This window comes from Canis aureus, chromosome 11 (assembly GCF_053574225.1).
Source record: "Canis aureus isolate CA01 chromosome 11, VMU_Caureus_v.1.0, whole genome shotgun sequence".
Taxonomy (NCBI): domain Eukaryota; kingdom Metazoa; phylum Chordata; class Mammalia; order Carnivora; family Canidae; genus Canis; species Canis aureus.
The window spans coordinates 29,335,276-29,362,922 of NC_135621.1; the positions used below are offsets into that span (position 1 = coordinate 29,335,276).

The 27,647-nt window shown below is 52.9% G+C and overlaps 1 protein-coding gene across 1 annotated transcript; it reads left to right on the forward strand.

Moving 5' to 3' along the window:
• The first annotated feature begins 495 nt into the window (after positions 1-495).
• On the forward strand, positions 496-27,603 carry BAIAP2L2 (BAR/IMD domain containing adaptor protein 2 like 2). Its single transcript, XM_077914578.1, has 14 exons — positions 496-720; positions 1,863-1,938; positions 2,866-2,952; positions 3,410-3,471; positions 13,318-13,389; positions 13,616-13,732; positions 14,557-14,703; positions 22,622-22,774; positions 23,043-23,163; positions 23,286-23,514; positions 25,660-25,782; positions 26,087-26,294; positions 26,884-26,927; positions 27,115-27,603. Exons 1-14 carry the CDS (start codon positions 670-672, stop codon positions 27,188-27,190), a joined length of 1,566 nt encoding a protein of 521 aa, XP_077770704.1. The 5' UTR covers positions 496-669; the 3' UTR covers positions 27,191-27,603.
• Positions 27,604-27,647: the final 44 nt, after the last annotated feature.

Here is a 27,647-nt window from a genome sequence, read left to right on the forward strand (position 1 = left end):
CAGGGCCAAGGTTTGTCCTAGGTCTGTGCGGCTCTAGGGTTCATGCTGCCACCTTTCCAGTGTGAGAAGAGATGGACCGGCAGGGACGGATGTGGTAGCCTGAGCCCTGAGGTGCGGTGTGTCAGGCTGGGGGTGGAGAAGAGGCCAGACAGCAGTGACGCCCTGCGGTACGTTGGCCTCCCAGGCTGGGTGTGTGGGAGAGGGCTCCGGCGGAGGACACCCAGCAGCTCAGGCCCTATAACTCGGTCGATGCCCGATGTAGGCAGACGGGAGACAGGAGCCCTCACCCCGCCTTGAGCCAGGGGTCCCTGCGGGCCTGGGGAATGCTCGCTCCGGAGGAGGAGGTGACCCAAGACAGTGGCCCTTCCACGCGTGCCCACCAGCCCATGGCTCAGAGGGGTAAATAATTGAAGGGCAGGTCACACGAACCTGCCCGCGTCACAGGATGCCTTCCTCCGGCTCTGGTTACGCCCCAGATCACATTCTGACATCCCTGGCTGGTGAATAATTAAGCTGCCACCTCCTCCCCGGCCACACGGCAGGCCCTCCGTCTCCAGGTCCTGCTGGGCAGCTTTCTTTGCTCCCTCAGAGCAGTGGGCACTGGAGGGGACCCAACCCCGCGCTCCTGGCCCTGCCAGCACCCCCAGCACCCGAGTTGCCGCCCACTCCATGGCCCCCGAGATGGACCAGTTCTACAGGTCCACCATGGCCATCTACAAGGTGAGCATGTGTGTGGCCCGGGCCCTGGGCCTGAGCACCCCTTCTCAGGGCTGGAAGGTCGGGCCAGGTCTGGGGGACAGGGTGAGCATGACTGCAGCATGTTCTGGAAGGAAGGCCCTGAACCGGCCTGGATTGTGGGCTCAGGGGTGGGGATCCCCGGGGGCAGTTAGCCACCCCAGGCCAGCCTGAGGCTCCCAGGGCAGGGGTTTGTCCAGTCACCCAGTGAGTGACGGCCCCGCTGAGACGGTGCTCCTAGACACTGGGCAAAGGCAGGATGGGGCCTACGGGGGTTAGAGGTGGGAGTGGGTGAGGCCCAGAGAGCCACCTGGCCGGGGCCTGCAGCGTCCCTCTCTGGCTGTCTCTCTGTCTTCCTGTCTCTGTCCATCTCTCCTTTCTGAGCCCCTCACTCGAATTGTCTGCTTCACTCCAGAGGGGTTGCCACTGTCTCTGTAGACTTTTATTGAGCACCTCTCCCATGTAAGCCTCAGGACACCCTGCCGGCAGGATAGAAAATAGTCACCCCAAAGGATCGATGAGAAAGCCAAGGCCAACATGGTTAAACAGCTTGTTCAAGGTCACTGAACATCCCAGAGAGGCTTCTGCGATTTGAACCAAGACCCAAGCCTAAGTCCATGCCCCAGGCCCTCTGCATCCCGAGGGCAGTCTCCAGCTGTCCGTGGCCTGAGGTGGCCCGTGACCCCGCCACAGTCAGGTGCCCAACGGCTCTTCTTTGAGGCAGGTGAGACCTGCCCTTGCCCCTGAGGGGACTGTCAGACATCCATGAGTCCAGCCCAGCGAGGCCTGGACCCAGGGTGGGGTGAAGCCACACCCAGCTGGGGGCTGCAACAGACCACGAGCTTCCTCCCCGTGGGAGGAGGAGAACCTTCCAAGTGCACTGTCTTAGGAGCAAGTTCCTGCCAGGGCAGGTGTGTGAGCAGGAGCGAAGCTAGAACAGGGCCCCAAGAGATAGCTGTAAGGCCTCTGCAGCAGAGTCAGGATTCGGGGTGACTCCGCATTCCTGGGTGGGTTCCCCTACACTCGGGCTCCCTCTCTGGGGCTGGGGGTGCCCTGCTCTCGAGGCCCAGTGACACCTCTGCCCATCGGCCTTTCTTTTTCCTCCCTCCTTTGGCCTCGGGCTCCAGAGCATCATGGAGCAGTTTAACCCTGCGCTGGAGAACCTGGTGTACCTCGGAAACAACTACCTCCGGGCCTTCCATGGTAAGTCCCTGCCTGGCCCAGGGCTCCCAGCCTCCCAGCCTCCACTGTCCCCATGCACCTGGTCCTTCCATGCAGTCACCTGCACCCCACATCAGACATTCCGCTCAGGCTCACCCCTACACACTCCTATCCAGCACTCTCATCCACACACACCCACACCCTCCTATGCCTGCTTCTTAGGTGACCTCCGGATGCTCCCAGAGACACAGGGCTTGGCTCTGGTGGCCTCCGCGGCCCCAGCCACACCACGCTTCTATAGGTCACCTTGATGCTGCCTGGTGAGCCCACTGCTATACCCAGGCCCACTTCTGCAAGCCCGGCTTCACACCACAGCTGTCTGTCCTCACTCTGACCACGCACCCCGCCAGCTGAACCTCCCTCTCAGTGCCCGTGCTAACAGCTACCTCTCCCCCATTTCCCAGCAACACCTGCTCCAAGGCTAATCACTCCACCAGGACTTGCAGTCCTCCCTGCAAAGGACAAGCCAGGGACACACCCGGAGCTGAGGGCCACCCAAGCCCTCCCTACCTTTTAGGACTTTGGAATCAAAGCCTACTTTCCCCTATGCCAGCTACCTCAGCCCACCCCCACCCCGTGCCCCGACACCTGCACAGAGCAACACACCTGCCCACACCTCCCTGTGCATACACACAGGTGCCGCACCCGCACCCATGACAGACATGCGCTCAGGTCCTGCTCAGCACCAGTCCCTGTGCTGGGTGCAGCTGTCCCGGCCCTGCTCCACACCTGCTTTCTCCTCCGGCCAACACCACGTGTCCACACACACCACCCAGGACAGTACCCCACACACATACCCATGCCTGATCGCATGGTGTCCCCTCCATGTGCCCTCTCCTGGCAGGAGGGGCCTCCAGGGGTGAGGGCAGATGGAGGAGGGGGGCTAGACCCATCCCTGTCCCCCTGCAGCTCTGTCCGAGGCAGCTGAGGTGTACTTCAATGCCATCCAGAAGATCGGGGAGCAGGCCCTGCAGAGTTCCACCTCACAGATTCTGGGTGAGCCACTTCCCCTTCTGCTATATCCTTCTTTCTTGGGCCTGGGGCTCTCCTGGTCCTGCCTCCACCCTAGGCCTCCTCCTGCTATCCAGACCCCTCTGCCTCCCCGGTGCTGTCCCTTGGGCGTGAGGCCTGCCTTGCCCACCATCCTGGGATCCCAGAGAGGGTTCCTTTTACGTTCTTACCTTTCCTGGAAAATCCCCCTAAGACACAGGCCTTGCAGCCCAATGCCCAGCACCCAGACTCCTGTTCTGGAGCCCAAGCTCCTCTGCACCACTCTCTGCAGGGCTGTTCCAGGGCTGGGACAAGCTCTGCCATCCTCACAGAGCCATATGGGAAATCCTTGGACTTTGGTCCCAAAATCCCATCTCAGGCAGCCCCTGTGGCAGCTTCTAGCAGGAAGAGGGTGGGTGGGGCAGGTGGCCCCCACTGAAGCTCCTGCTCTCCGTGCCTCCAGGAGAGATCCTGGTGCAGATGTCAGATACCCAGCGGCACCTGAACTCCGACCTGGAGGTGGTGGTGAGTATCACACCGCACAGTGCTGAAGGGTCACTCAGGAGAGTGGGGTGCATTCCAAGGAAGACCAGGGCCCCATCTCCCACATCCTTTCCCAGGGAGGGATCCCTGGGGCCTGGGGTGACACACAAGCACTGCTCTTCTGGGTACCTGCCAGGGCCAGGCTGCGTGGGGCGTGTAGACCTGCCATATCTTGTTCAAGCCGCCAGCCAGCCTGGGAGGCAGGTGCCGCTTGTCTCCATTCTACCAAGGAGGAAACTGAGTCTCGGAGATCTGGTCTCTTGCCCCCAATTCCAGAGCAAGTAGAGGAGCTAGGGAGAGAAAAGACCCCCGCCCAGGAGCATGTGGCCAGGCCCTGCCCCTCTCTGGCTCCCGGGCCCCTCCCTCCATGCTCCCAGGGAGCAAACCAGCCACCTGACCTTGTCACACCCACGAGAAAAACCCACAGAACTAAACCCAGTCTTCTCAGTGAGGGAGCCCAGGCCCTGCTGACCCAGCAGCCTCCCTGTGGCACCCCCAATCACAGCCCAGCACCACAAAGAGCTGCCCTCTGCAGACACAGCCTAGTGTTCCTACCCTTGGGCTGTCTTCATGCCATTCTCTCAGCCTAGATCCACCCCCATCCTTGCCGGCCAGCACCTTACCAGGCCTCCCTTGACCCCCCAGACAAGCTCATTACTCCTCCTTCTGGACTCCAACAGATGCTTCTATGCATTCTTAGTACGTGATGGTTAAGACAGCGAGCTCTGCAGCCAGAGCACATGCGTTCAAAACCCAGCTCCATCCGCCACTGGCTTGTGACCTTGGACAAGCCTGTCTGTACTTTGGCTTACCTGTCTGTCAAATGAAGATAATCATAACTACCGGCGGGATTCTCATGAGGACTAAGCAAATTCATTAGTTTAAACTAGATGCCTGGCGCCTGTAGCCCTCCATGCATCTTCTTGGTGATAATTGGCAGCCGGATCCACCACCCTGTCTCTCTCCCACCAAGACTGGGAGCCCCGCAAGGGCTGAGGTGGGGCCTGGCACCCGGCAGGGGCTTCACTGACCCTGGATAGAAGGAGCAAACTTGAAAAGGAGAGAGTAGGGCCTGACCCCACAGAGAGGGGATGAGCAGGTGTTCCCAGGGGGTGCGGTGGGCTAAGCACTGGGCGCAAGGCAGCCAAGGATGGGGAGCTGGGGCAGAGCACAGAGGAGCTGGTGGTGAGGGGTCTCGGAAAGCTCAGGAGGAAATCAGCTCACTGTGACAGCAGGTGGCTCGGAAACGTGTATGTATGAGGGGGACCCCCCCCGGAAGTCAGGGTGTGCTTTAGGGGGACACCAGAAAATACATTGCAGTTTGGTTACAACGTCAAAAGGGGGAACAATTTTAGGAACAGAAAGCGTGCCTCCACCTGCACAGGATCACACCCTGGTCCTAGGCCCACCTCTGGGAACTTGCAGGCTCAGGGCTCTGCGGAGCCCCCTCCCGGGGCTCAGGAGGGAGTTAGGAGCACCGCTCCTGCTGGCAGCCAGTGACACTTCCTATCCTCGGGTTTGATGGCTCTCTGTGTCACTCGTGGCACACCTGGGCTGGATAAGGACGAGTGTCATCCAGGCCTTCTCTGTAAGGAGAGATCTGTCCTCTCTGGGCACCCGCATCTTGGCTGTGACAGCTGGGCAGGGCCCTCGGCCAGAACCAGAGGCTGCCTGCCTCGGGCTCGCCCATCCAACAGCTCTCCGCAGCCAGGCGCCAGGCCCTGTTGCAGACAAAGCCCTTGCCCCCACCCCCGCCACCCCGAGAGGAGCCAGACAAAACCCCAGATTAACAAGTGAGCATATACGAGGCAGTATGTAGAGATGCGAGAGGTACCCTGGAGGAAGACAGAGCAGGGAAGGCTCGTGGCTGGTGTTGGACGGCTGCAATTTTTAAGATACTCTCAGAAAACAGGACTAGGAAGGGGACACTGAGAGAGGCCTGGGAGAGGGGAGGGAGACGTGTGAGGGAAGGGCCTTCTGGGTGGAGCTCCAGAAGGCTAGCAGGCGTGTGTGTGTGTGTGTGTGTGTGTGTGTGTGTGTGTGTGTGAGAGAGAGAGAGAGAGAGAAGGAGACGATCGGGGCTGGGACAAGAGCCCTGTCCTGTGGCCTTGCCCAGGCTCTGGCCATTCTTCTGAGTGTGCAAAGCTAAAGATAGACAGGATCTGACTTTTTTTTTTTTTTTTTAAGATTTTATTTACTCATTCATGGAGACACAGAGAGAGAGGCAGAGACACAGGCAGAGGGAGCAGGCTCCCTGAGGAAAGCCCGATGGGGGACTCGATCCCAGGACCCCAGGATCACAACCTGAGCCAAAGGCAGATGCTCAACCACTGAGCCACCCAGGTGTCCCCAGGATCTCACTTTTTTTTTTTAAGATAATTTATTTATTCATAGAGACACACACACACACAGAGAGAGAGAGAGAGAGGCAGAGACACAGGCAGAGGGAGAAGCAGGCTCCATGCAGAGAGCCTGACGTGGGACTCGATCCAGGACCCTGGGATCACGCCCTGAGCCAGAGGCAGATGCTCAACCACTGAGCCATCCAGGTGTCCCATCAGACCTAGGTTCTATCCTTCTGGCAAGATCCCAGAGAGCGCTGGGTTCTTCCATCAGGAGTCACGTCACATCTGCAGCCATGTGATGTTAACAGCCGTTGGGGCTCAGTGTGTCCAGATCCATTCACACACAGGGAGTTAACTGCTCTTCTGATGCGCTCTGACCTGTTAACTGGGATATTTCTATATGGAGACGCTTCTCCGTACCTACTCTTTGTTAGTAGTGGCACATTTTTGTGTGAAAAGTAAGATAAAGGTTTATTCAATCCCTTCACTTATTAGCTTTTGAGATCATGAATGGGGTGTCACCCTGTTGTCCTCTGAAGGTGACCAATTAGCTGTATTCTTTTCCTCACATCATTACTGTGGTATTTTTTAGTATCATCAGTATCGTACATTTAAACACATTGGATGTATTTCAGTCCTTTGCATTTATTGTCTTTAGCAAAGTTGAAAATGTTCCCTCTTTGGCCAATAGAAGCTTCTTCAGTCTGGCTCCTGAGTCTCTTGGGTACAACCCTAGTAGTTTTGATGGCTTTCCGGCTGTTTTGTTTTGTTCAGCCTCTTCTGGGTTACACAGCTTCTCCTTTGTTCTGGTCCTCATAAGAATCCTGACTCTTGGGGCACCTGGGTGGCTCAATGGTTGAGCATCTGCCTTTGGCTCAGGTCCTGGGATCGAGTTCCGCATCGGGCTCCTGGCAGGGAGTCTGCTTCTCCCTCTGCTTCTGTCTCTGCCTCTCTCTCTGTGTCTCTCATAAATGAATAAATAAAATCTTAAAAAAAAAAAGGAGAATCCTCATTCTTGAGGATACAGAGAATGCAAGCATTCAGACATCCCGATCATCTTCAGGCATGAAACATTGAATGTTTCTGTTGAAAAGTCTGATGATCTATTTTTTCCTGTCATAAATCACTTGCTTTTTCAGCCTAGATGCCCAATTTTTTTTAATTTTTCTTCAGTCTAGTAATTTTTCTAGACATGTCTTGGTGTTGATCTATCTGGGTCAATATCCTCAGTCACAGGGTGTACTTTTGCAATAAGTAGTTTTAAATTCTTTTCTTTTTTTAATTTCAGAAATGTTATCTTGAATCACAATTTGTAGAATGTTTTTTGTTCTCTACCTTTGCATTTCTTCCTCAGGGACTCCTATTATCTGTATGTTAGATCTCCACAGCTTATCTTCAACATCTTTTCTTCGTCTTGGCTATTTTTACTTTTTTCTTCATTTCTTCCCCCACCCTCCCAAATTCCAGATGTTTTGATTTAATACCTGGACCAAGAACAGAGCTCATAATAGAAGTCCTATCATAGATGTATCTATATATACAATGATACTCATGAGTGTGTCTCTCATGAATAATTAAGTAAACTCTTTTAAATATATATATATATATTCTCATATATATTACATATATCATATATTAAATATATCAGCTTGAAAATCACCCCTTTGAAGTATACAATTTAGAATATTTTTTTTAAGATTTTATTTATTTATTCATGAGAGACACAGAGGGAGAGAGAGAGGCAGAGACACAGGCAGAGGGAGAAGCAGGCTCCACACAGGGAGCCTGATGTGGGACTCGATCCCAGGACTCCAGGATCATACCCTGCGCTGAAGGCAGCACTATACCACTGAGCCACCCAGGCTGCCCCAATTCAGAAGTTTTTAATGTAGTCACAGAGCTTTGAACCCATCCCTACTATGTAATGTTAGAACATTTTCATCACCCTCGTCCACGAAACACTGTCCCCATTAATATTTGCTCTAGTTTCTTGGTTTCTTTTCATAAAAAAAAATTTCCTCTTTGGCAACCGCTCTCTGACTTCTGTCTCTAGAGATTCATTTAGCCCATTCTAGGACTTCATATGAAGGGAACTGTACATATGTATTCTTCTGTGTCCCGCCTCATTCACTCCATGTAATGTCTGTAAGATGACCTCATGCTGTCACAAGCATTGATGCTTGCTGTGTCTGATTGCTTAGTATTTGACTCAATGACTGTACCACCATTTGTTTATCTTTCTGTTGATGGTCATTTGGGTTGTTTCCAGTTTAGGATTATTATGACTATGGCTGCTGTGAACACTCTTGTACAAGTCTTTTGTGGATTTATGTTTTCATTCCGCTTGGATAAATACCTGGGGGTGGAATTTGTGGGTCACAGGGCTGACATAAATTTGGCTTTATGAGAAACTGCCAAAGAGCTCTCCAAAGCTCTTAATGCTAGCCGCACCCCTGCCTGCAATGTATAAAAGCTGCTGCTGCTCTCTACATGCTTGCCAACATCCGATGTTGTCAGTCTTATTTATTTTAGCCATTCTAGAAGATATGGAATGGTACCTCATTGTGGTTTCATTTTGCATATGCCAAAGACTTTTTTTTTTAAGATTTTATATATTTATTCATGAGAGATACAGAGAGAGGCAGACATAGGCAGAGGGAGAAGCAGGTTTCCTGCGAGGAGGCTGATGCAAGACTCAATCCCAGGACCCTAGGATCATGACCTGAGCCAAAGACCACTCAGATCAACCACTGAGCCACCCAGGCACTCCTGCCAAAGACTTTTAATGGGCTTACCGGACATTTGCATATCTTCTTTCATGAGGTGTTTGTTTAGTACTTTGCCCGTTATTGGGTTATACTTATTGTTGACTTATAGGAGTTCTTTACATAGTCAAGGTATGAATCCTTTATCAGATATAGGCATAGTGCATGTTTCCCCCCTCCCAACCTATAGCCTGTCTATTCATTTTCTAAATACTGTCTTTGATGAACAGAAGTTTTACATTTTTAGGAAGCCAAATTTGGCTATTTTATTGTTTTCATTTTACAAAAGGTAAAATCTGTTTAAACTCAGTAAACTACCTTAAAATTCATGGGACTAATGCTATGACAACAACAAACACTAAAAAGACCACCTGCCTCTGCTAATTTGACAATTTTAAAAAGTGGCTTGTATTTGTATCCATTTCAAGAAATCTTTGCCCACCACCATGGCAAAGATATTCTAGGTTTTCTTGTAGACGCTCTATGTTTTGGACTTTACATTTATTTCTATGATCCATCTTAATTTTGTTTTTGTGAATGAAGTGAGGTAGAATCAGGGTTCTTTCCCCAGTTGTCCCAGCACCATCCCCAAAAAACTTTGCTTTCCCCATTGAACTGACTTGATATCTTTGTCAAAATTTGATTTGTTGTGTATGTGTGGGTCTATTTCTGAGCTCTCTACTCTGTTCCACTGATAAATTTGTATATCCTTACACTGATACTACAACTGTATTAATTGCTCTTGCTTTACAGTGAGTCTTAAAATCAAATAGTCTAAGAATTTTTGTTCTTCTTTCTCAAAATTATTTTGCACAGTCAAGATCCTTTGCATTTGCATATGTAGAATCAGTTTGTCAATTCCTCTAAGAAAATCTGCTGGAATTTTGACAAGGATTGCATCAATCTATAAATTAATGGTCCTCATAGGGGGACCTGGCTGGGTTAGTCAGTAGAGCATGCAACTCTAGATCTCAGAGTCATAAGTTTAAGCTCTATGTTGGGAGTGGAGCCTACTTTAAAAAAATACATATATATTAATGGTCATCTTAACAATATTGAGTCTTCTAATCCATGAACATAGTATATCTCTCCATTATTTATTTCTCATAGCAACTCTTTGCCATTTTCAGGGTAGCAGTCTTGTACAACTTTTGCATTTGTTCCTAGGTATTTGATTCTTTTAGCCATTATAATTAGAATTTAAAAATTTTGTTTTCCAGTTGTTCATTGTTTAACTTATTTTTTAGTAGGATCACCCTGGCTCCTGCACTAAGAATAAAATATCAGCAGTAGAGGGCAAAAGCAAAAGCAGGAAGACCAATTTCGAGGCTATTGCAGTAATCTGGAGGTGGGTTGAAATGCTTGGGAAAGTGGCAGCAACGATAGTGTTGAGAAGAAATCAGACTGAATCTAAAGCCAACAAGATTTTCTGATGGAGTAGATGTCAATTGCCAAAGAAAAGGGAAAGTCAAACTAACTCCAAGGTTTTGTTCTGATCAACTGGAAAGGTGTACTTGCCATTAGCTGATTGGGAAATACTGAGCATGGAGCAGTTCAGGTGGAGGAGAGAGATCGGGGACTTAGTTTTAGACATGGTAAGTTGGAGATGCTTATTAGAAAACCAACTGGAAATCTGGGCTAGAGTTTGGGGTCAAGGTCTAGGCTGGGTTGTTTGGGAGCCATGAGCATATGGACAGATGAACTCATGGAGGGAGTGGGTGGAGGAAGGGAAAGGAAGAGGCCCTGAGGAATCAAGACATAAGGGAGAATCAGCAAATGACAGAAGAAGCAGTGAGGGTAGGAGTGCAAGGAAAACCAGGAGAGGGTAATAAGCTGGAAGCCAAGTGAGGAAGGGGTTTCAGGAGGAAGGAATGATCAACTGTGTCTAATGATGACCACAGTTCATGTCAGATGCATCCTGAGAGTTGGCTTTGTGATGTGGAGTGTCAGTGATTTCAACAAGAACTGTCTTATAGGTGTTCTGGGGCACAGCCTTACTGAATGGGGTTCAAGAACAAATGGGGAAGACAGGAGTGGCATCAGCCCACAGGGACAATTATACCAGCAGGGGGTGGGGGGTTCCTGTCTAGGCGACAAAAGGATTTCTTTCAAGTTACTGGAACAACAATACATAGACCTTGCAATGTGTATTTTCCACAGTGGGTCTGCTCTCAGCTTCTATGTTGAGGAGCTCACAGGACCCATTAATGAAGTATATGCTGAGAGGATACAGGGAAGGGAGGGCAGTCTCTGCTTTGACCTGCTGGGAATGACTCAGTCAGCCTGGGGTTGGTGACTTCCTTGTTTCAGAAGTCACCTGTTAGTAGATAGTCCTAGGGTTCCCCCATAGCAAGAGCTCAAAGTTCATGTCAATTTTCAACCTCTTAATGGATCCATTTCCTCCGGAGCTGAACAAAGACTTTCCATTAACCCAATAGTGGCCGGGGCCCCATCTAATTGGGGCATCCTGGGTCTGTGTCCTCTACCCCACTGGTGATCACAGCCAAGACATGGCAATGGAAAGAATTACCATCCAGCTGTCCCATTCTAACACACACATCCACGGTGTGAATCTGTTCATACCCGACTAGAAGCAGAGGAATGACATCTGATACATGGAAGGTGGCTTGTTCAGGAGCCACGTCTCCTAGGTGAGAATGAGATAGAGCAAACAGAAGCAGGAAGCCCCCAGCTGGCCTGCAGCACTGACTGCAACAACCCTTTAATCTGTATTTTCAGAACACGTTAAAAAAGCTCCTGCACCCAGGCCTCCCTGGGGAGAGTGCTCCCAGTGGCCTAAGGCTCTCAGTTGGGGGCAGGCGGCACTGCCTCCCTCGCCCACCTTCATGACAGCCCCACTTGCCTCTGCATTTCTCAGCACATCAGCTCTGCACTATTTTAGGCAGAGCTGGTGTGTCCATCTTGTTGGATTTGTGCATTTTAGATTTTCTCCGTAGCCTTTGGTGTGGTTCAAGTTCGTCTTCGGATACCACTCGTCATCTATTAGTGCTGTGGTTACAAAGTTGCCTGGCTTTGGAGGGTCTGCACCAACACCATATCTCCCATAAGCCCTGCTGTTTATTTTGGGGGATTTTGCAGGATATGGGGATTTTCAAGAACCCATGTTTGGTGTTCAAGCAGAAACCTTGGACTGTCTCTTCAGTGGGAAGCAGGGCCAGGGGAGGAGCGAGTGAGGGGCTCTGGTGGCCGCACTGGGAGGTCCCACAGGTGCAGGTTGGAAGGCTCACTTCCTTGCTTCCTGGATCACTGGATGAATAAGGGTGGATATGTGGTCTTGGCTGCATTCATAACACTGATTGCCCTACACATACACACACACACACACACACACACACACACACACACACACATATCCCAGCAGCCACAACTCACAGTTCAAGGGGGGCCCCACTCAAGCTCCCCTACAGACCAGCAGTTAACCAGCATTTCAGAAACAATTATGGGAGAAAAACATAAAATTTGCAAGTTTTACCATTGACTAGTTTCCCTTACATACTGGAAGAAGATGACCAACATTCTTCTTTTGGGCAATGCCCAACCCCAGGGGACAAAAGTCCCCCAGCACAGCATGGGGACCCCTGTGGCAGCAGGCAGCATCCATTGCGGGTTCTTGAGCAGGTGCCACTGAGGGGGCTGGGGTGCAGACAAAGGAGGCTGAGCAGAGGTCCCCTGAAGCAGGAGTGGCCGCAGGATGGGGGACACTTCTCTCTGCTCCCTGTGAACCCAAGTGCAAAGCGTGCCACTGAAGGGTTTAGATCGGATGTCCCCACAACAGAGTGCCCCAGGGAACGCTAATGGGGGGACTCCAGGAGAAGGTCCCAGGTGAGCACCAAGGCTCACAGAATCAAAGCTCTTCGGGCTCACAAGGCTGGACCTTCAAGAGCATCTGGCCAAGACTTTCCTGTTACAGATGGGGAAACTGAGGCCCAGAGAGGGACAGCAACTTGTCCAAAGTTATAGAGCAAATTGGAAGCAGAACCAGAATTACTAGGACATAGCTCTTCTGAGCCTGAGCCTGGAGGCTTCCCCAGCCTCCTGGTCACCCAGGTGGTCAGCCACCTCTGTCTCACCTGTCATGGAAACCGGCCACCCCTCAGCTAAGACGTCAATGGCTGTGAGCACTTTCACTGGGTCAGGCCCTGCCCCCAGTGCTGGGGACACAGAGATGGGTCAGACGCGGCTCTTGCACACAGCGGCTTGCTGCTCCTCCAGAGGGGCTGTGAGCAGGGGCCCAGCAGGAAATTCTGTCCTATGGCTAAGGGAAATGAAAAGTAAATGAACAAATGTATGTATACATTCCAGAAACAAAATGGGAGAACCATGGCTTCTGCTGGGGAAGCCAGGGTAACCTCCTGGTAGAGGAGGCAGGGAAGCTAGGATTTGTAGTCTGGTAGGAAAGTCTAGGCAGAGGGAATGGCATAATCAAAGCACAGACTGGGACTGAGAACCAGGAGACACTGATACATTTATGGAGAGTTGTGGCGAGCCAGCTACTGCACTACATATTTTGCATATTTAACTATTTAATCCTCCCTCCACCAGGTGCTTTTATTATGACCATTTCTCAGACGATTGGGCAGGTGCCTGGTGTGTTAGGAACTCAGTGGGCTGAGTTGGACTGGGCAGTGTGCAAGGGATGCTGCAGTGTGGGAAAGATTAGGGCCACCCTGATCACCCCCACTCTGCACTCCACACAGGTGCAGACATTCCATGGAGACCTACTGCAGCACATGGAGAAGAACACCAAGCTGGACATGCAGTTCATCAAAGTAAGTCTGGCCACCCACCTTGGCCCCCCAGCCCATCACAGGCAAGACTGCCTCTCCTCGTTTGATAGATGGCACACGGAGGCCTGCGCTGGGCATTGACTGGCCCCAGGCTGCACGTGTTCCCAGCTGAGTCCCCCTGGGGCCCTGTCCAGTGCTCCAACCCATGGGCCAGGAATCTTGAGCTCATTGACATGGGGGTCTCCCTCCTCTCTCCACCCTACCCAAGGACAGTCGCCAGCACTACGAGCTCGAATACCACCACCGAGCCGCCAACCTGGAGAAGTGCATGTCTGAGCTGTGGCGCATGGAACGCAAGAGGGACAAGAATGTGCGAGAGATGAAGGTACAAGAGCTGGGGGCAAAACCAGGCTCTGGGGGGTCCCTGGACACCCTCCTGGGCTCCCCACCCAGCACTGGCCCAACCCCAGAAGGGCCACCTGCCTCATGCTCCATGGTGAGCATAGCTAGGGAGGTCAGCCGGGCCCTGGTGGGTAGGCACTGCTGGGCCCCAGGGCCACCTCAGTTCTGCTCCTCATGCTGTCACTTCCCAGCCCTCCCCAGAGTCCCAGGCCTTGCGCCTTCTACTTCATTGGGAAAACCTAAGGCCATCAGCCTTGCTGCTCCTGACCGTGGTAGCTACTGTGTAATTCCCCAGCAACCCCGCCATCCTCTGCGCCCCCCACCTCTGGCTAGGGCCAGCCCTCCTCCCAACCTCAGGGCCCCATCCCTGGCCTCCATCTCCAGGACTTTTATCTCCTTTCCTGTCTCCTCTTCTGGCTCCTTGACTAAGCTCTTATCTCTCCCCTTCAGAATCTACCCTCCCAAGTAGGGACTTATTAATCAACTCATTCACAGTTTCTTAACCCAACCTTCCTGGGCCCCCCCTTGGTGCTTGGCCCCATGCCTGGGGTCAGAGGGATGGCTCAGACACCAGCCCTGCCTGTGAGGAGTGCCCGGGCTGGTTGGACACAGAGCCCAGGCTCAGGAGGATGAGGGTGCCCTTGAGAGGTGGGCCCAGGAGCTCCGGTGAGCTGGGTGCTCGGGGGAGGGCCTCCAGGGGGAGATGGCGCTCAGGAAGGACAGGGAGACTTCTGACAGCTGGCACTGGTGGAGGGTGGGAGGAGGCATCCACCCCCTGCCTCCAGCCAGAACCCACTTCTTCGGCAGGAGAGCGTGAACCGGCTGCACGCACAGATGCAGGCCTTCATGTCCGAGAGTCAGCGGGCAGCTGAACTGGAAGAGAAGCGGCGCTATCGTTTCCTGGCTGAGAAGCATCTGCTGCTTTCCAACACCTTCCTGCATTTTTTTGGCCGGGTGAGCTGGGGCTGGGGGACAGCTAACGGAGACTTCCTAGGGTCTGTGCTCTCTGTGAGCTGACCACCCATGGGATTTCCCTCCCTTTGCTAATTTCCTTCTATCCTTCCTCTCTGTAGATATTTATTTAATTTGTTTACTCTCCCCATCTATTTCTTTGGTTGTTTCTGTGTTTATTTGTATCATCAGATATTCATTCATTCATGATTTTGTTTATTCTCACATTCATTCACTAATTCATGCCTTTATTCACTCATATATGAACCATTTATTTTTTCATTCCTGCTTGCATATACTCACCATTCACAAATTCATGGATTCATAGGTTTATTTAGTTATTGTCTGTTACTTTGATCATATTATTTAGATCCTCTGTGCTCTTGCTCCGTTCTATCTGCTAGACCAAACAGATTCTTTCATTTCTCACTGGATTTTGCTTTCTGTGTTCAACTGCCATGTTGTTTAGTGCTGTTGGGTTTACAACTATCATTACCTTCTCTGTAAATGTTGTCATTTATTTATTTATTTATTTATTTATTTATTTATTTATTTAATGTCTTTCATAATCCAGCCTGAAGCTCTTCATTTCACTTTGAGATTAAAATGACCCTCTTCTCTCTTCTGTGAACTCTTTATTTTAAAGTTTTATTTATTTAAGTAATCTCTACACCCAAGATGGGGCTTGAACTCATGATCCTAAGATCAATAGTTGCATGCTAAGTGTGTTCCTGTTGCTAATAGTTCAGTTTTGACTTTTGACCAGTCTTACAGGCTATGTCTTCAAATAGAGGAATTCAGTTCATTCCCATTAACCCAACAACTGATACACCTGTTTTATGCTTTCAGGATAACTTAACTGCATTTACTTGGTCATTTCTTCTGTTTCTCTCATGCTTGCTCTTGTCGCTTTGGTTGTGTTTTTACATATTCCCCTTTCCCCTTTATTAACAAATCCTACTGTTCTTTTTATCTCTACTCATGATGACCTCATGTTGTGACCCTCATAATAACATATATTCCTTATTATCTTTTCCAAAATATACTGACAAACTCTCTGACACTACACTGTCCATTGCGGCCCCCTGACCCTTAAGATGAGGCCTGGGGAAGGATTTTCTTACCCTCTCTGGAATTCTAAAATGTGGCCTAACTCCTCCCCTTATGCTCCCCGACCCCCAGCTCTTGGTTTTACCTAAAAACCTAGGGCCTTTAGTTCTAAGCTCTCACGGGTCATTTCTTTGCAGCATGATCCTTTTATTTTGAGAGGCTTCTCTGAGATCACATATCTTTCTGCTGCTTGGTGCATGGTCACCCGCAGACTACACACACGATCAGATACGCTGATACCACTGTGTTTTCACTCCTTTTCCTTTCCCACTGTCTTGGGGTTTCTGTCTTGATTAACTGAATGTTTTCTGCAGCTACTCCATCTGAATCCTTGCATATGTGCAAATGTCTCACTTTTGCCCAGAGTGCTGAGTGGCATGTGGGCTGGTTGAAGGACTCCAGAGCTGGAGGCTTTTTCTCCTGGGGTCCAAGAGGACATTGCCCTGTTTTCTGGCACTCTGTGTTGTTGATGCTAAGGCAGGTGCTGGTCTGTCTACTTTCCCTCTTAAGTGGACTGGCTCTTTCTCTGGATGCTTGGAGGTTTTCCTGGGGTCCTTGGGACTCAGGAACTTGTCTGGGCACCCCTAGAGGAGTGTCCGCCACTCTCCTCATTCTGCAGGCTCAGTTCTTTCTCCAGGTCAGAGGAGCTGCTTTCCTTTCTCCACTGTCTTTCCTTTTTCTCCTTCTAGAACTCCACATCTATGACCTCCTCCTTTGCCAAGTCTATTTCATTTGTCCTCATTCTATATTGTGAGATACTTCTCCCCCTTGACGTGTCAGGCCTGATTGTGTTCTAGTTCATCTGTTCAATCTTCAATCTTAAGATCGTGCTTTGTCTGGCTAAGAAGGTCTTTGTTAATGCAGCAAACACTCCTATCAAGATCTTGTTAATCTTTTCACCCCCTTCTCTCAGCTGCCTGGGTAGTCTCCTGGGTTCTCCTCCCTGACCGCTGGGTCCTCTCAGGTTTCTTGTTTCTTTCTTTTGCCTCCCCGTGTCCTGTTCCCACTCTGGGTTCAGTTGAGTTGCAAGGGCTCAGGCAGTGGTCCTGGCAAATGTGGGAGGTTGGGGGAGTGAAGCCATCTCTACCCCCTGGTACCCCCTCCTAACCCAGGTCTTCCTATTGTTGCAAGCATCAGCTCAGCATGAGAGATAGGGATTAATTTAGTCTACTCTTAAGGAGAACCACTGCAGACAGGGCTGCCAGGGAAGGTTGTGCAGACTGAGCACTGCACAAGGGTATCTGATTAAGAGTAGGGCCTGTGCTCTACTCTCCAAGCTGAATACACTGGTGCAGACTGTATTTTCCTAGAGAAAGGAGCACCTCTTTCTTTGCATAAAGAGGCTATCCTCTCACCAAAGGTGTGCCCAGCAGGCTCTGTCCATCCATAGGGGACACTTATCTCTAAATTATAAGGAACTATCCTATGGGCTAGCAGCAGCCCAAACCTATGGAGCCCTGGGACTCAGGAAAGCCAGCAGCCCCTCCCAGGCCACACTCAGGAGGGACACTTGACACTGCCCTTCCCAAGTGCCTCTGTGGGCATCATGCCCAGAGCTCCTCTTGTCCAGCCAGCCCAGTACTGGCCAAAGTTCTGTCCTGCTGTTATCTGTAAAGATCCGACAGGCCGGAGCCTCCCAGTTGCCCACCTGGCATGTGGCCTGGTCTGGTCTGTGGGTCTGGTGGGATCTGTAGAAGGAGGGACCAAGGACACTGGGACATCATTTTTCCACCATTCCCTCATAAATCGATGACCTTGTCCCTGCATTTTTCCAAGGTTATTTGCTCATTTATGTCCTTAATAAATATTCTTTGAGCCCAGAAGACATGTCAGGCTCTGGCTGTGTCATATCTGAGAGCCAGCCCCTCTTTCCTGATGTCACCAGCAGGGCTCCTTGACCACCACTATTTCTCTTTCTTTGTATTCTTGATCAGGTTTCCCAGCTGCTGTGCCCTGGCTGCAAACCTAGCAAATGATTTCACTTCTCTGAGTCTCTTTTTCTTATCTGACAAAAGAGGGAAATAATCCCCACCTTGCAAGGTTGATGCAGCAGTAGAGCCTCATGTGAAGGAGCCCAGGGGTATCAGGGTCTCCTGCCCCTACTCTCTCCCCTCCAAAGCCAAAAATAAAAGCTACCCTTCAGGAGATCTGTCTGCTTCCAACTGGCTGCCTCTGACAGCCCCCAGCAGATTCCTGCCTCCCTGCTTCTGCCAGGCCCCTTCCCAAGGCTCTAAACCCCGGGACCGGGGCAGCCCCGGTGGCCCAGTGGTTTGGCGCCGCCTTCAGCCCAGGGCGTGATCCTGGGGACCTGGGATGAGTCCCACATTGGGCTCCCTGCACGGAGCCGGCTTCTCCCTCTGCCTGTGTCTCTGCCTCTCTCTCTCTCTGTCTCTGTCTCTGTGTCTCTCATGAATAAATAAACAAAATCTTTAAAAATAAACAAACCGGGATCCCTGGGTGGCGCAGCGGTTTAGTGCCTGCCTTTGGCCCAGGGCGCGATCCTGGAGACCCAGGATCAAATCCCACGTCGGGCTCCCGGTGCATGGAGCCTGCTTCTCCCTCTGCCTGTGTCTCTGCCTCTCTCTCTCTCTCTCTCTGTGTGTGACTATCATAAATAAAAAATAAAATTAAAAATAAATAAATAAATAAACAAACAAACCCAGGGACCCTCCGGTGCTGAGTGGAGGTGGGACATGGCTGGATCCAGCAACTGGTTTCAGCTCCAGCTGACATTCTTCCACTGTTCCCACGACAGGCAGCCCCCGGCTCCGGCTCAGCCTTCCCCTCCTACCCCTTCTCTCTCTCTCTCTCTCTCTCTTTCTCTCTCTCTCTCTCTCTCTCTCTCACAGAGTGATGCTCCAGGGAGGAGGGACTGCTTATTCTTCTTTTAAATAATCGTATTGAGATATGATTCACACAGCGCACAATTCATGCATTTAAAGTGTATAGTCCAGCAGTGTCTCGTATACTTGCCGAGTTGTGAATCCATGGCCACGGTCAAGTTCAGAATATTTGTGTTATCCCTAAAACAGCACCCCTAACGGTCACTCCCCAACGATCCCCCATCCCACCACCACACCCCCTCCGGAATGGGCAACCATGGATCTATATCTGTCTCTATAGATGTGCCTCTTCTGGACATTTCCTATAAATGGAACCATACACTATGTGGTCCTTTGGACCGGCTTCTCTCATGAAGCATCACGTGGGTAAGATTCACCCGTGTTGTGGCACATACCATCCTTCGTTCCTTGTTACTGCCAAATACTATCCCGTTGTCTGCAGAGACCACGTTGATTTAACCAGTCATCAGTGGATGGACATCTGGGTTGTTTCTACTTTGCGGTTGTTATAAATAATGCTGCTACGGATATATGTAGACGTCTCTGTGTGGACGTATGTTTTCATTCCTCGTGGCTACCTGGGAGGGGGCTTGCTGAGAATAGGCTAACTCTGTGTTTAACCATTTAGGGAATTCCAGACTGTTTTCCAAAGCAGTTGCACCATCTCACATCATGGTCTCACCCACACTGCTTCCTCCACATCCCTGCCGACACTTGTTATTGTCAGTCATCTTGATTAAAACCACGCTAGTGGCTGTGAAGTGGTAGCCCTTCTGATGTGCACTTCTCTGATGACTAGTGTACTTGTTGGCCATTTAAATACCTTGTCAGAAAAAAAAAAAAAAAAAAAAAAAAAAAAAACTTTGTCAGGAAGCTTCTTTCTCCCCATATCCTGAATAGGTAACCTCCAACATTAAGAGGAGAGACACTGGTCTTTTTTTTTTTTTTTCAATACCAAAATGCCAATTGGCTTTATTTAAATTAAAGAATATATATACTTACATACACACATAAGTTGATCTTATTAATCCATCCACTAAATATTAAGCTTTTATTTACCAAGGACCAAATAAAGTCTTGATTGGAGTAATATTCAAATTGACAACAAAGATAAGGGAAATTAAACTTATCTCCACTCTCTTGAACCTAATATTAAACATGACCACTTTGCTTCAAAATAGAATCTTTTTGGTACTGTATTCCAGGAAGTGGTATCAAAGGTTTTATCAGTGAATTTTCAAAAGTAAATCACTTTTTCTGCATATTAGTATCAAAAGAATAGATCCAATGCTTCAATAGAGTATGTAGCAATTAGGGGCACCTGGGTGGCCCAGTCCATTAAGTGTCTGCTTTTGGCTCAGGTCTTGATCCCAAGATTCTGGGATCAAGCTCCACAGGAAGTCTGCTTCTCCCTCTCCCACTCCCCTTGTTTGTGCTTTCTGTCTCTCTCTCTGTCTCTTTTAAAATAGAATATCTTGAGAGCTTATGCAGGTCAAACTCAGGAGAGCTGAGTGATTGTCCCGCAGGAGGGAGCCATGGATTGAATGAGCCAGACTTTCCCTACGTATGGGGGAGAATGGACAGGTATCGTGTTGTCTGATCCAGCTGGGCTTTAGGACACACTAGATCAAACTCCTAAGATAGTCAACCACAAATATTTATGTGTTACTATATCCATAAACAGATTGCACAAGATTTGGAACAAGGTTTACTTATTTATTTTTAAAGACTTATTTATTTATTTATTTTAGAAAGAGAGCAAGAGAGAGGGCAGAGGGAGGGGCAGAGGAAGAGGGAGAGAATCCTCAAGCAGACCCCCTGATGAACACAGAGCCTGACACGGGGCTTGATCCCAGGACCGTGAGACCATGACCTGAGCCGAAACCAAGAGCTGGTTGCCCAACTGACTGAGCCACCCAGGTGCCCCTTGGAACAAAATTTAAAGAATGGTGAAGGTCTGAGCACAGCAAGAGGTCACACTCACACTCCCCCAGTCCTGGCTGAGTCTGCATCTGGTCAATAACATGCCTCTCTGCCCACCTCACCCTCAGCTTCTCTGGGTTTATGGCACTTGTGAGAGTCCATCTCTAGGATAAATTCCTAGGAATGGAACTGGTGAGCCCAAGGATATAGGCATTGGTTGTCCCAGTTTACCCTCTTGCTGGTAATGTAGGACATTCCCTTCTCCTTGACAACAGTGTGAGAGCAAACTTTTCAATCTCTGCTAATCAGCAAGGTAAAACCGGTATCTCTGTGTGGTTTTATTTTATACTTGTCTTATAAGTGAGACAGATCTTTTCATGGCTCTGAGCCATCGGATGTCCTTTACTGGGACAGGTCAGCTTCTTTTCTTCTATTTTTCTTATTCATTTCTTGGAGCTCTTTATATGTTACTGAAATGAGCCCTTCCTTGGTGATGCATTGCAAATATTTTCCCAGTTTGTCACTTATCATTGGTCATTGCTTATGGTAGGTTTTGCCATGTTTTAAAAAATTGTTTTCATTTAGCTAACTTTATCAGCCTTTTCTAGTCTGTGGGGTCTCAAGCATACTTAGAATGGCTCTTCCAGTCCATAAATGTTTTAAAAATTCTTCCAAGGTCTCCTAATGGTCTTGAAAGCCTGCACGGTGTTTCTTTCCAACCACAGGCAAAATTGCTTGGAGGCAGGAATCAGGGAAGCCAGTAAAGTTGAGTGTTGTCCAGGCTGGGACTTGGTGCTGTGGCCTTTACTCCCAGAAGCCCCTAGCACCCTGGCAGGTACTTTCCACTGAATGTTCTCAAATTGGACAAAAACTCTTTTTAAAATGTGGTATGCAGAACCCAACGTGCTTGCTTTGCACACTGCTTCTGCAGCATGCACATGAAGACATTTGGAGTTTGGTTTCTGTGCTGTTTTGCTAATTCTGCAAGGGAACAGAGGGGGTGTCCACCTAGTGACCAAGGGGACTAGTTCCTCCTGTGACGTGAGTTGCTTCTGTTTTGCTGCCTGAGATCCCTATGAGGCTTTCAGCAGCTGGGCCAGACAGGAGGCAGGATCTTAGAAAGGTACAGTCACAGGTACAACTTGCTTACTTACCTCTAGGAATTATCTAGCCCTGGGAGCAGCAATCCCTGCAGGACTGGCAAAGCCCCAGGACTTCAAAACATTATAAAATACAGAAAATTAAAAACATGATTAATGCACACAGCGGGTCTGACACTTAAAGCTCTCCCACCCCAAGCTGTTATGGAGTATGTGGTCAACTGCTGAGTTTCCCATCCTTGAAAGTATTCAAACAGAGTTAGATGCCCATGTTCCTGGGACACAAGGAATGCTTATAGACTAAAAGGAATTGACTGGAAAAACTATTTGAAAGGCTTCTTTTAGGAAACTACTCAAATTGGCTTACACAGGAAAGGTACTTATCACTTTAGTTACTATGAAGCTCAAGGGTTTCAGGTATAGCTGGATCTAGGAGCATGCATGTCATCAGAAATTTGCCATTTTCCCTTAGTTATGGTTTCCTGTGCTGGCTTCACTCTATTTAGCCAAGTCCATGAGGTCAAAGAATGTATCTTTCCAGATTGTTCCAGGATAAGTACTGGGATTGGGGTCTCTGGTCACAGCTTTTGGCTAAGTGTCATCCCCGAGTCCATCACCTTAACCGGCAGGATGGAGCCACCTGAGCGGCCAGGCCCGGGTTCTACCCCTACCCCTGTCCTGGGCCTTGGGGGAGCAGGGCCAAAGCACACGGCCTGAGAGGAGGGGCAGGAGAAGCACCTCAAGGAAAACCGAGGGGCCTGGGAGCCAAGAGGGCTGGGCCGTGGGCGAGTCCAACGTGACAGGGCGGCCGCAGCAGCGATCTCTGGCTCCTTCCCGCCAGAAGATCGGGTCCCCCCAGCTTGGGGGCCCGCGTGCCCAGGCCTGGCCGTCTGGGGGCCGCTGGGGGCCGGGGGGCCGGCTGACGCCCGTGTCCCCCGCGGCCAGGCCCGGGGCGCGCTCCAGAGCCGCGTGCTGCTGTGGAAGGAGCAGTCGGAGGCCAGCCGCAGCCCGTCGCGCGCCCACTCCCCGGGCCTGCTGGGGCCCGTGCTGGGGCCGCCCTACCCCTCGGGCCGCCTGACGCCCACCCGCCCGGACATGGTGAGGCCCTGGGCGCCCCCGCCGCCGCCGTTCGCGCCCCCGCCGGCCCCCGCCTGGAGCCTCCTGCCCCCCGGGCTCCCCGTCTACGCGGCGCCCCCCGGCCCGCCGCCCTTCCGCCCCGGCCTGGCCCGGGCGCCCCCGTGGTGGTGGCCCGGCCGCCGGCCCCAGAACCCCTACGCCGACGCCTGGGACCGGGGGTGGGGGCTGGACTAGGGCCCCGCGGCGGCCCCCTCCCCGCCCCACCCTCCCTGCCCGTCTCCCCTCGCAGCCCCAGAGGCCCCTGGCGGAGTTCAGCTCCCCGCGCAGCCGGCACGGCTCCGGCTCCTACGGCGCCCCCGAGCCCGCCGAGCCGAGGGCCGCGACGCAGCTGCCCCGGACGCCGTCGGCCTGTGAGTGCGGGCGGGGGCGCCCCGGGGGAGGGGATCCGGGCCGGGAAGACGCCGCAGCGGGCGGGATCGCGGGCAGACGCCGGGGGGACCGGCCACCCACGCGCCCGCTCCCCGCCCGGCAGCCTCGCTCTACGCCGGCGGCGCCCGCTGCTCGCGCTCCGACTCCCTCGGCGAGCGCCCGGGCGGGGGCGGCGGCGGCGGCGGCGGCGCCAGGAGGGTCCGCGCCCTCGTCTCCCACTCGGAGGGCGCCAACCACACGCTGCTGCGCTTCTCGGCCGGAGACGTCGTGGAGGTGCTGGTGCAGGAGGCCCAGAACGGCTGGCTCTACGGCAAGCTGGAGGGCTCGTCCGCGTGAGTGGGAGCCCTGGGTGCAGGGGTGGGGGGTGGGGGGAGGGGGGAGGGAGGGGGTGGGAGGCCCCAGGCCTGGGATCCGCGCGATGGAGACTTGTCCCGCCCCTCGCGCCCCCCTGCGCTCTGGGGCTCAGACAGTTCTCTCCCCCGCCCCGCCCTCGGTGTCCTCCTCCATCCACCGGGTGTAGGCCAAGGACAGGGTGGCGGCCCTTGGGAGGAATGGGAAGGTTCTCTCACGCGTGGGAACGCTGCAGGAACCCGACTGCTTGGGCACTTTCTGGATGCCCCACACGGAGGGAGGAGCAGCTTCCACTCTGCACCCTGAGAAAGGCAGCCGAGTAGATGGAGGGGGTGCACCTGCAGGCGGGCTCCCCCAGGCCAGGCCCACAGGCCATGCTGGGACCTCGCAGGCTGAGTTGCAGCCCGCGCAGGGAAGGTCCTTAAAGATTGCCAACGGGGGGTTGGTTTTGACACCAGGAGTGGAAGCTAGAGGTGGGGAAATCCATCGGGGTCCCTGCAAGGCTGGCAGACGGTAGGGGTTGGCAGCCCAGAAAAGGGGAGTGTGCAAGGATCACTCTGCCAAAGAGGAGGGAGGGAGGAGGTGGGAGCTTGTGGGAACCAGGCAGTGACCCCCACAGGGCTTATGGAGCGGGGACTGTGTGGTGCTCACTCCCACTTATGCTGCGGGGGAGAAGGGATGAATGAGGGCTTCGAGGGAGGAGTCAGCAGGTGCTGTGAAGGACTTGCAAGGGTGGTGGGTGGGTCAGTGGGCCATGGACAGGTGAAGGGTGGATGGGAGGGTGTGGGTCAGTGGATGGTGGTGGAGGGAAGATGGACTGGGGGTGGTCACATGGGCGGGAGGATGCAGGTCGGTAGGTAGGGATGCATTGAGTGTTGCGGGTGAGGGGAAGCACAGATAAGGGGTGCTTAGACGGAGGAGTGACTGGAAAGGTATGTGAATGAGTTGGTAGAGGGGCAGCCAGGTGGTCAAGAGGTGACAGATGGACTAGGGACTGGTCGTCCGTGGGTGGTTGCACTCGTGGATCACAGATGGGTGATGCAGGATGGGATGGCGCAAGGGTAGAGGGATGGATGGCAGGTGACCACTGGACCAAGAATTGAAGGGTGGGCTGGCTGGCAGAGAGATGGCTACAAACACCAGGGTGGAACCTCCTGCTCTCTGGGCCCACACCAGCAGGCAGCAGGAGCCCTGAAAGTCCCCACAACAGGTGTATAGCTGACCTCCTGGGGACCTGAGCGAATCTGAACCACCCAGACCCGTGCTCTCAAACCACGTTCCTGGGACACGGCTGGGGAAGGAGGTGGCAGGTTGTATCAGTGGGCACTTTATGGTGAAAGCAGAGCTAAAGCATATGGAAATGGTTTTGTTCTGTCATTTTGAGCTGAAATCCAGTTACCTTTAGGTGAGAACATTGTTGATTGCGTTGTGGGGCCTAAGGGGGCTTTTTGGAGAACACTTTCCGAAATGCTCTGCAAGGATCTGATGGGTCCAATAGGGTCTGAAAAAGCTGAGGAACATCAGTCCAAGTGCCTTTCCCGAGGCCCAGCTGCTCTGCAGGTGCAGTAATGAGCCTCCAGTCAGGCAAAGACCAAGCGCAGGGCTACCTGGGGTCACCAGAACCAGAGTCCTAGGGTGGGTGGCCACAGCGGGGCTGAGGAGCAACAGGCCCTGGCTCAGGTGCCCCTTCCTCTGGGCTCGTACAGTTGTCTGTGGTCCTGACCCCTTCCCAGTCACCCTTGTCATCATGCGTTTTCGAATCTGTCTGTCCACCGGGTGGGGAGCCTCTGGGGAGTAGGAAGGGTGTCTGGCTCTCCGTGGGCCTCACATGGTGGGTGCTCAGTGGGTGGGGAATGAAGCGGGTCACAGCATGTCCTCAGACACTCTACTTTCCTTCCGCCTTGGGCTTCCAGTGCCTCCTCGGGTGACCTGGCCCCTGGCAGGACATGAGCCTGGACTTGAATGTCGAGAAAGATCTCCTCAAGGGATGCAATGAGTTAGTCTGGGTAAAGCCCTCCGAGCGAGGCCTGGCCCGCAGCACTGCTCAGTAAGAGCTCCCAGGAAGGTGAGTTTGACCTCTTTTTTGGGGCCTTCTGCTCATGGGGCCCTCTGTCTGCACCCCGCAGGAGCGGCTGGTTCCCTGAGGCCTATGTGAAACCTTTGGAGGAGATGCCCATGAGCCCCATGAACGCCTTGAGCCCAGTGACCTCCGTGAACCCAATGAGCCCTATGAATGAGCTACCTTCCAGGTACCCGGTGGTCAGAAGTGGGGCAGGGGTGAGGACTTCAATGGGGGTGGCACCTTAGGGGACATCTGTGAGTTGCGATCCTGAGTGGACTCAGCCTCCTTTGGCCCTTGGAGGAAGGGAACCCCCTCCTTTCTACATGTGACAGCCATTGCGTCCATCCCTCTACCTTCAAGCCCGTGGCCTCCTTTCACCCGTGTGCGAGGGAAGAGGCTGTAGTATGCTTAGGAGCCCAGCAAGATGGGGTAGGGTGCAGTAGGGGCCTCCCACCTGAACCCCTACACCTCCCTCCCTCCTCTGGACTCAGATCCTACCCGCTCCGGGGCAGCCACAGCCTTGATGACCTCCTGGGCCGGCCGGGCAACTCCACAGCACCCTCAGAGTACTGGGACGGCCAGCCCTGGTCCCGAACCCCGAGCCGCATCCCCAGCCGCGCCCCCAGCCCCGCGCCTCCACCCTTGCCCAGCAGCCGGCGAAGCAGCATGGGCAGCACGGGGGTGGCCAGTGACGTCAAGGTGAGCTCCACCCCGCTGCACCGCCTGTCCCCAGCCCTGGCCTCACCCAGTGGGCAGGGAGACTGGAGGCCAGGTAACCCTCCTGCTTTGCCACTGGCTGGCTGGCAGGGGGTCTTCCCCGCCGCAGCCTCAGTTTGTCCATCTGCGGGGAGGTGTAGGATGGATTTCTGAGTCTGGGGCAGAGGGAAAGGGGAAAGCATTCCTCTCAGGGACTGGAGCCCCCGTTGTCCTGCTGGGAGCACTGGAAAAGGCCTGTGCTCTCTACCTCCCCACCCCCTGGGAGAGGCAAGACCAGGATCCTGGGTCAGAGCCGGGGCTGGAGCTGGCGGGGCAGGACTGCGGTGAGGTGTGGGGTGCAGGGAGGGCATCTGCAGCCTGGGAGATGGTACTTGGGTCCAGAGGCTTCTCAAGGCTGCGATCCACAGAATTCTGGGCTTCAGAACACCTCGGCCTTATTTCCCAGAAGCCTGGCACTGCAGGGGCATCTGGTCTCGTCCTCTGCCTTCCTGGAATGGGGAGTGGCAGAGGCAGGGGCTCACCTGCCCCTCTCCACTCCCTAAACCTGGCCCTTCCTCCACCCCCACTGTAGAAACTCATGTCCTGGGAGCAGCAACCCCCAGAGCTCTTCCCTCGGTGAGTCCTAGAGCAGGAGTCAGAGGGGCAGGGCTCAGAGGGGGCTGTGGGGGAAGTCGAGGCAGGGGTGAGTGGAGGTGGGGCAGGAGGTCGGGGCGGACACAGGCTCAGGTGCCCAGCCACTTCCCCTGGACCCAGAGCCAGCTGACCACCTGGCCCCCTTTCACCCTGACCTCTCCCCTCACAGGGGCACCAACCCCTTTGCCACCGTAAAGCTGCGTCCCACTGTCACCAACGACCGCTCAGCACCCCTCATCCGCTGAGGTGCCTCCGTCCATCAGGGGTCTGAGGTCGTACCCCCATGCCTGCCCAGGGGCTGCCCAGAGCTGGCGGCAGCGGCATCAGCAGCAGCAGTGGATCCAGGGAGCTGGGGTCCTGATACTGGGGATACTGGGGGTGGCTGCCCTTCCCCAAACCGCGCCCTCAGCTTGAGCAGCTCCCAAGGGACTGGCCTGGGGTCTGGGGCCGTCAGAATAAAGCAGGCAGCATTGGGGGGCGGGATCATTTCTTCCCCCCACGAGGGCCCTAGAACTCTCCCTGGGGGCCCCCCTTGTGCACCCCAACCCTTCCCCGCTCCATAAGGGAGGAGCCCCCACACACCCCCTTCCCCACCCTATGTATGTCCTCCTGTTGGACTTTTGTAAACAGTGAGAAATAAAAGCAGGTGGACACAGCAGCAGGACTGGCAGTGTGTGATTTGGGAGCCAGGGTGGGGGCTTG

Excerpts from the sequence above, each read along its gene's own strand:
- BAIAP2L2 (XM_077914578.1), top strand. The coding sequence starts at position 670 with ATGGCCCCCGAGATGGACCAGTTCTACAGGTCCACCATGGCCATCTAC. Across the intron at positions 14,704-22,621 it reads TCCTGCATTTTTTTGGCCGG|GCCCGGGGCGCGCTCCAGAG; the intron begins GTGAGCTGGGGC and ends CCCCGCGGCCAG. Across the intron at positions 23,515-25,659 it reads AAGCTGGAGGGCTCGTCCGC|GAGCGGCTGGTTCCCTGAGG; the intron begins GTGAGTGGGAGC and ends TGCACCCCGCAG.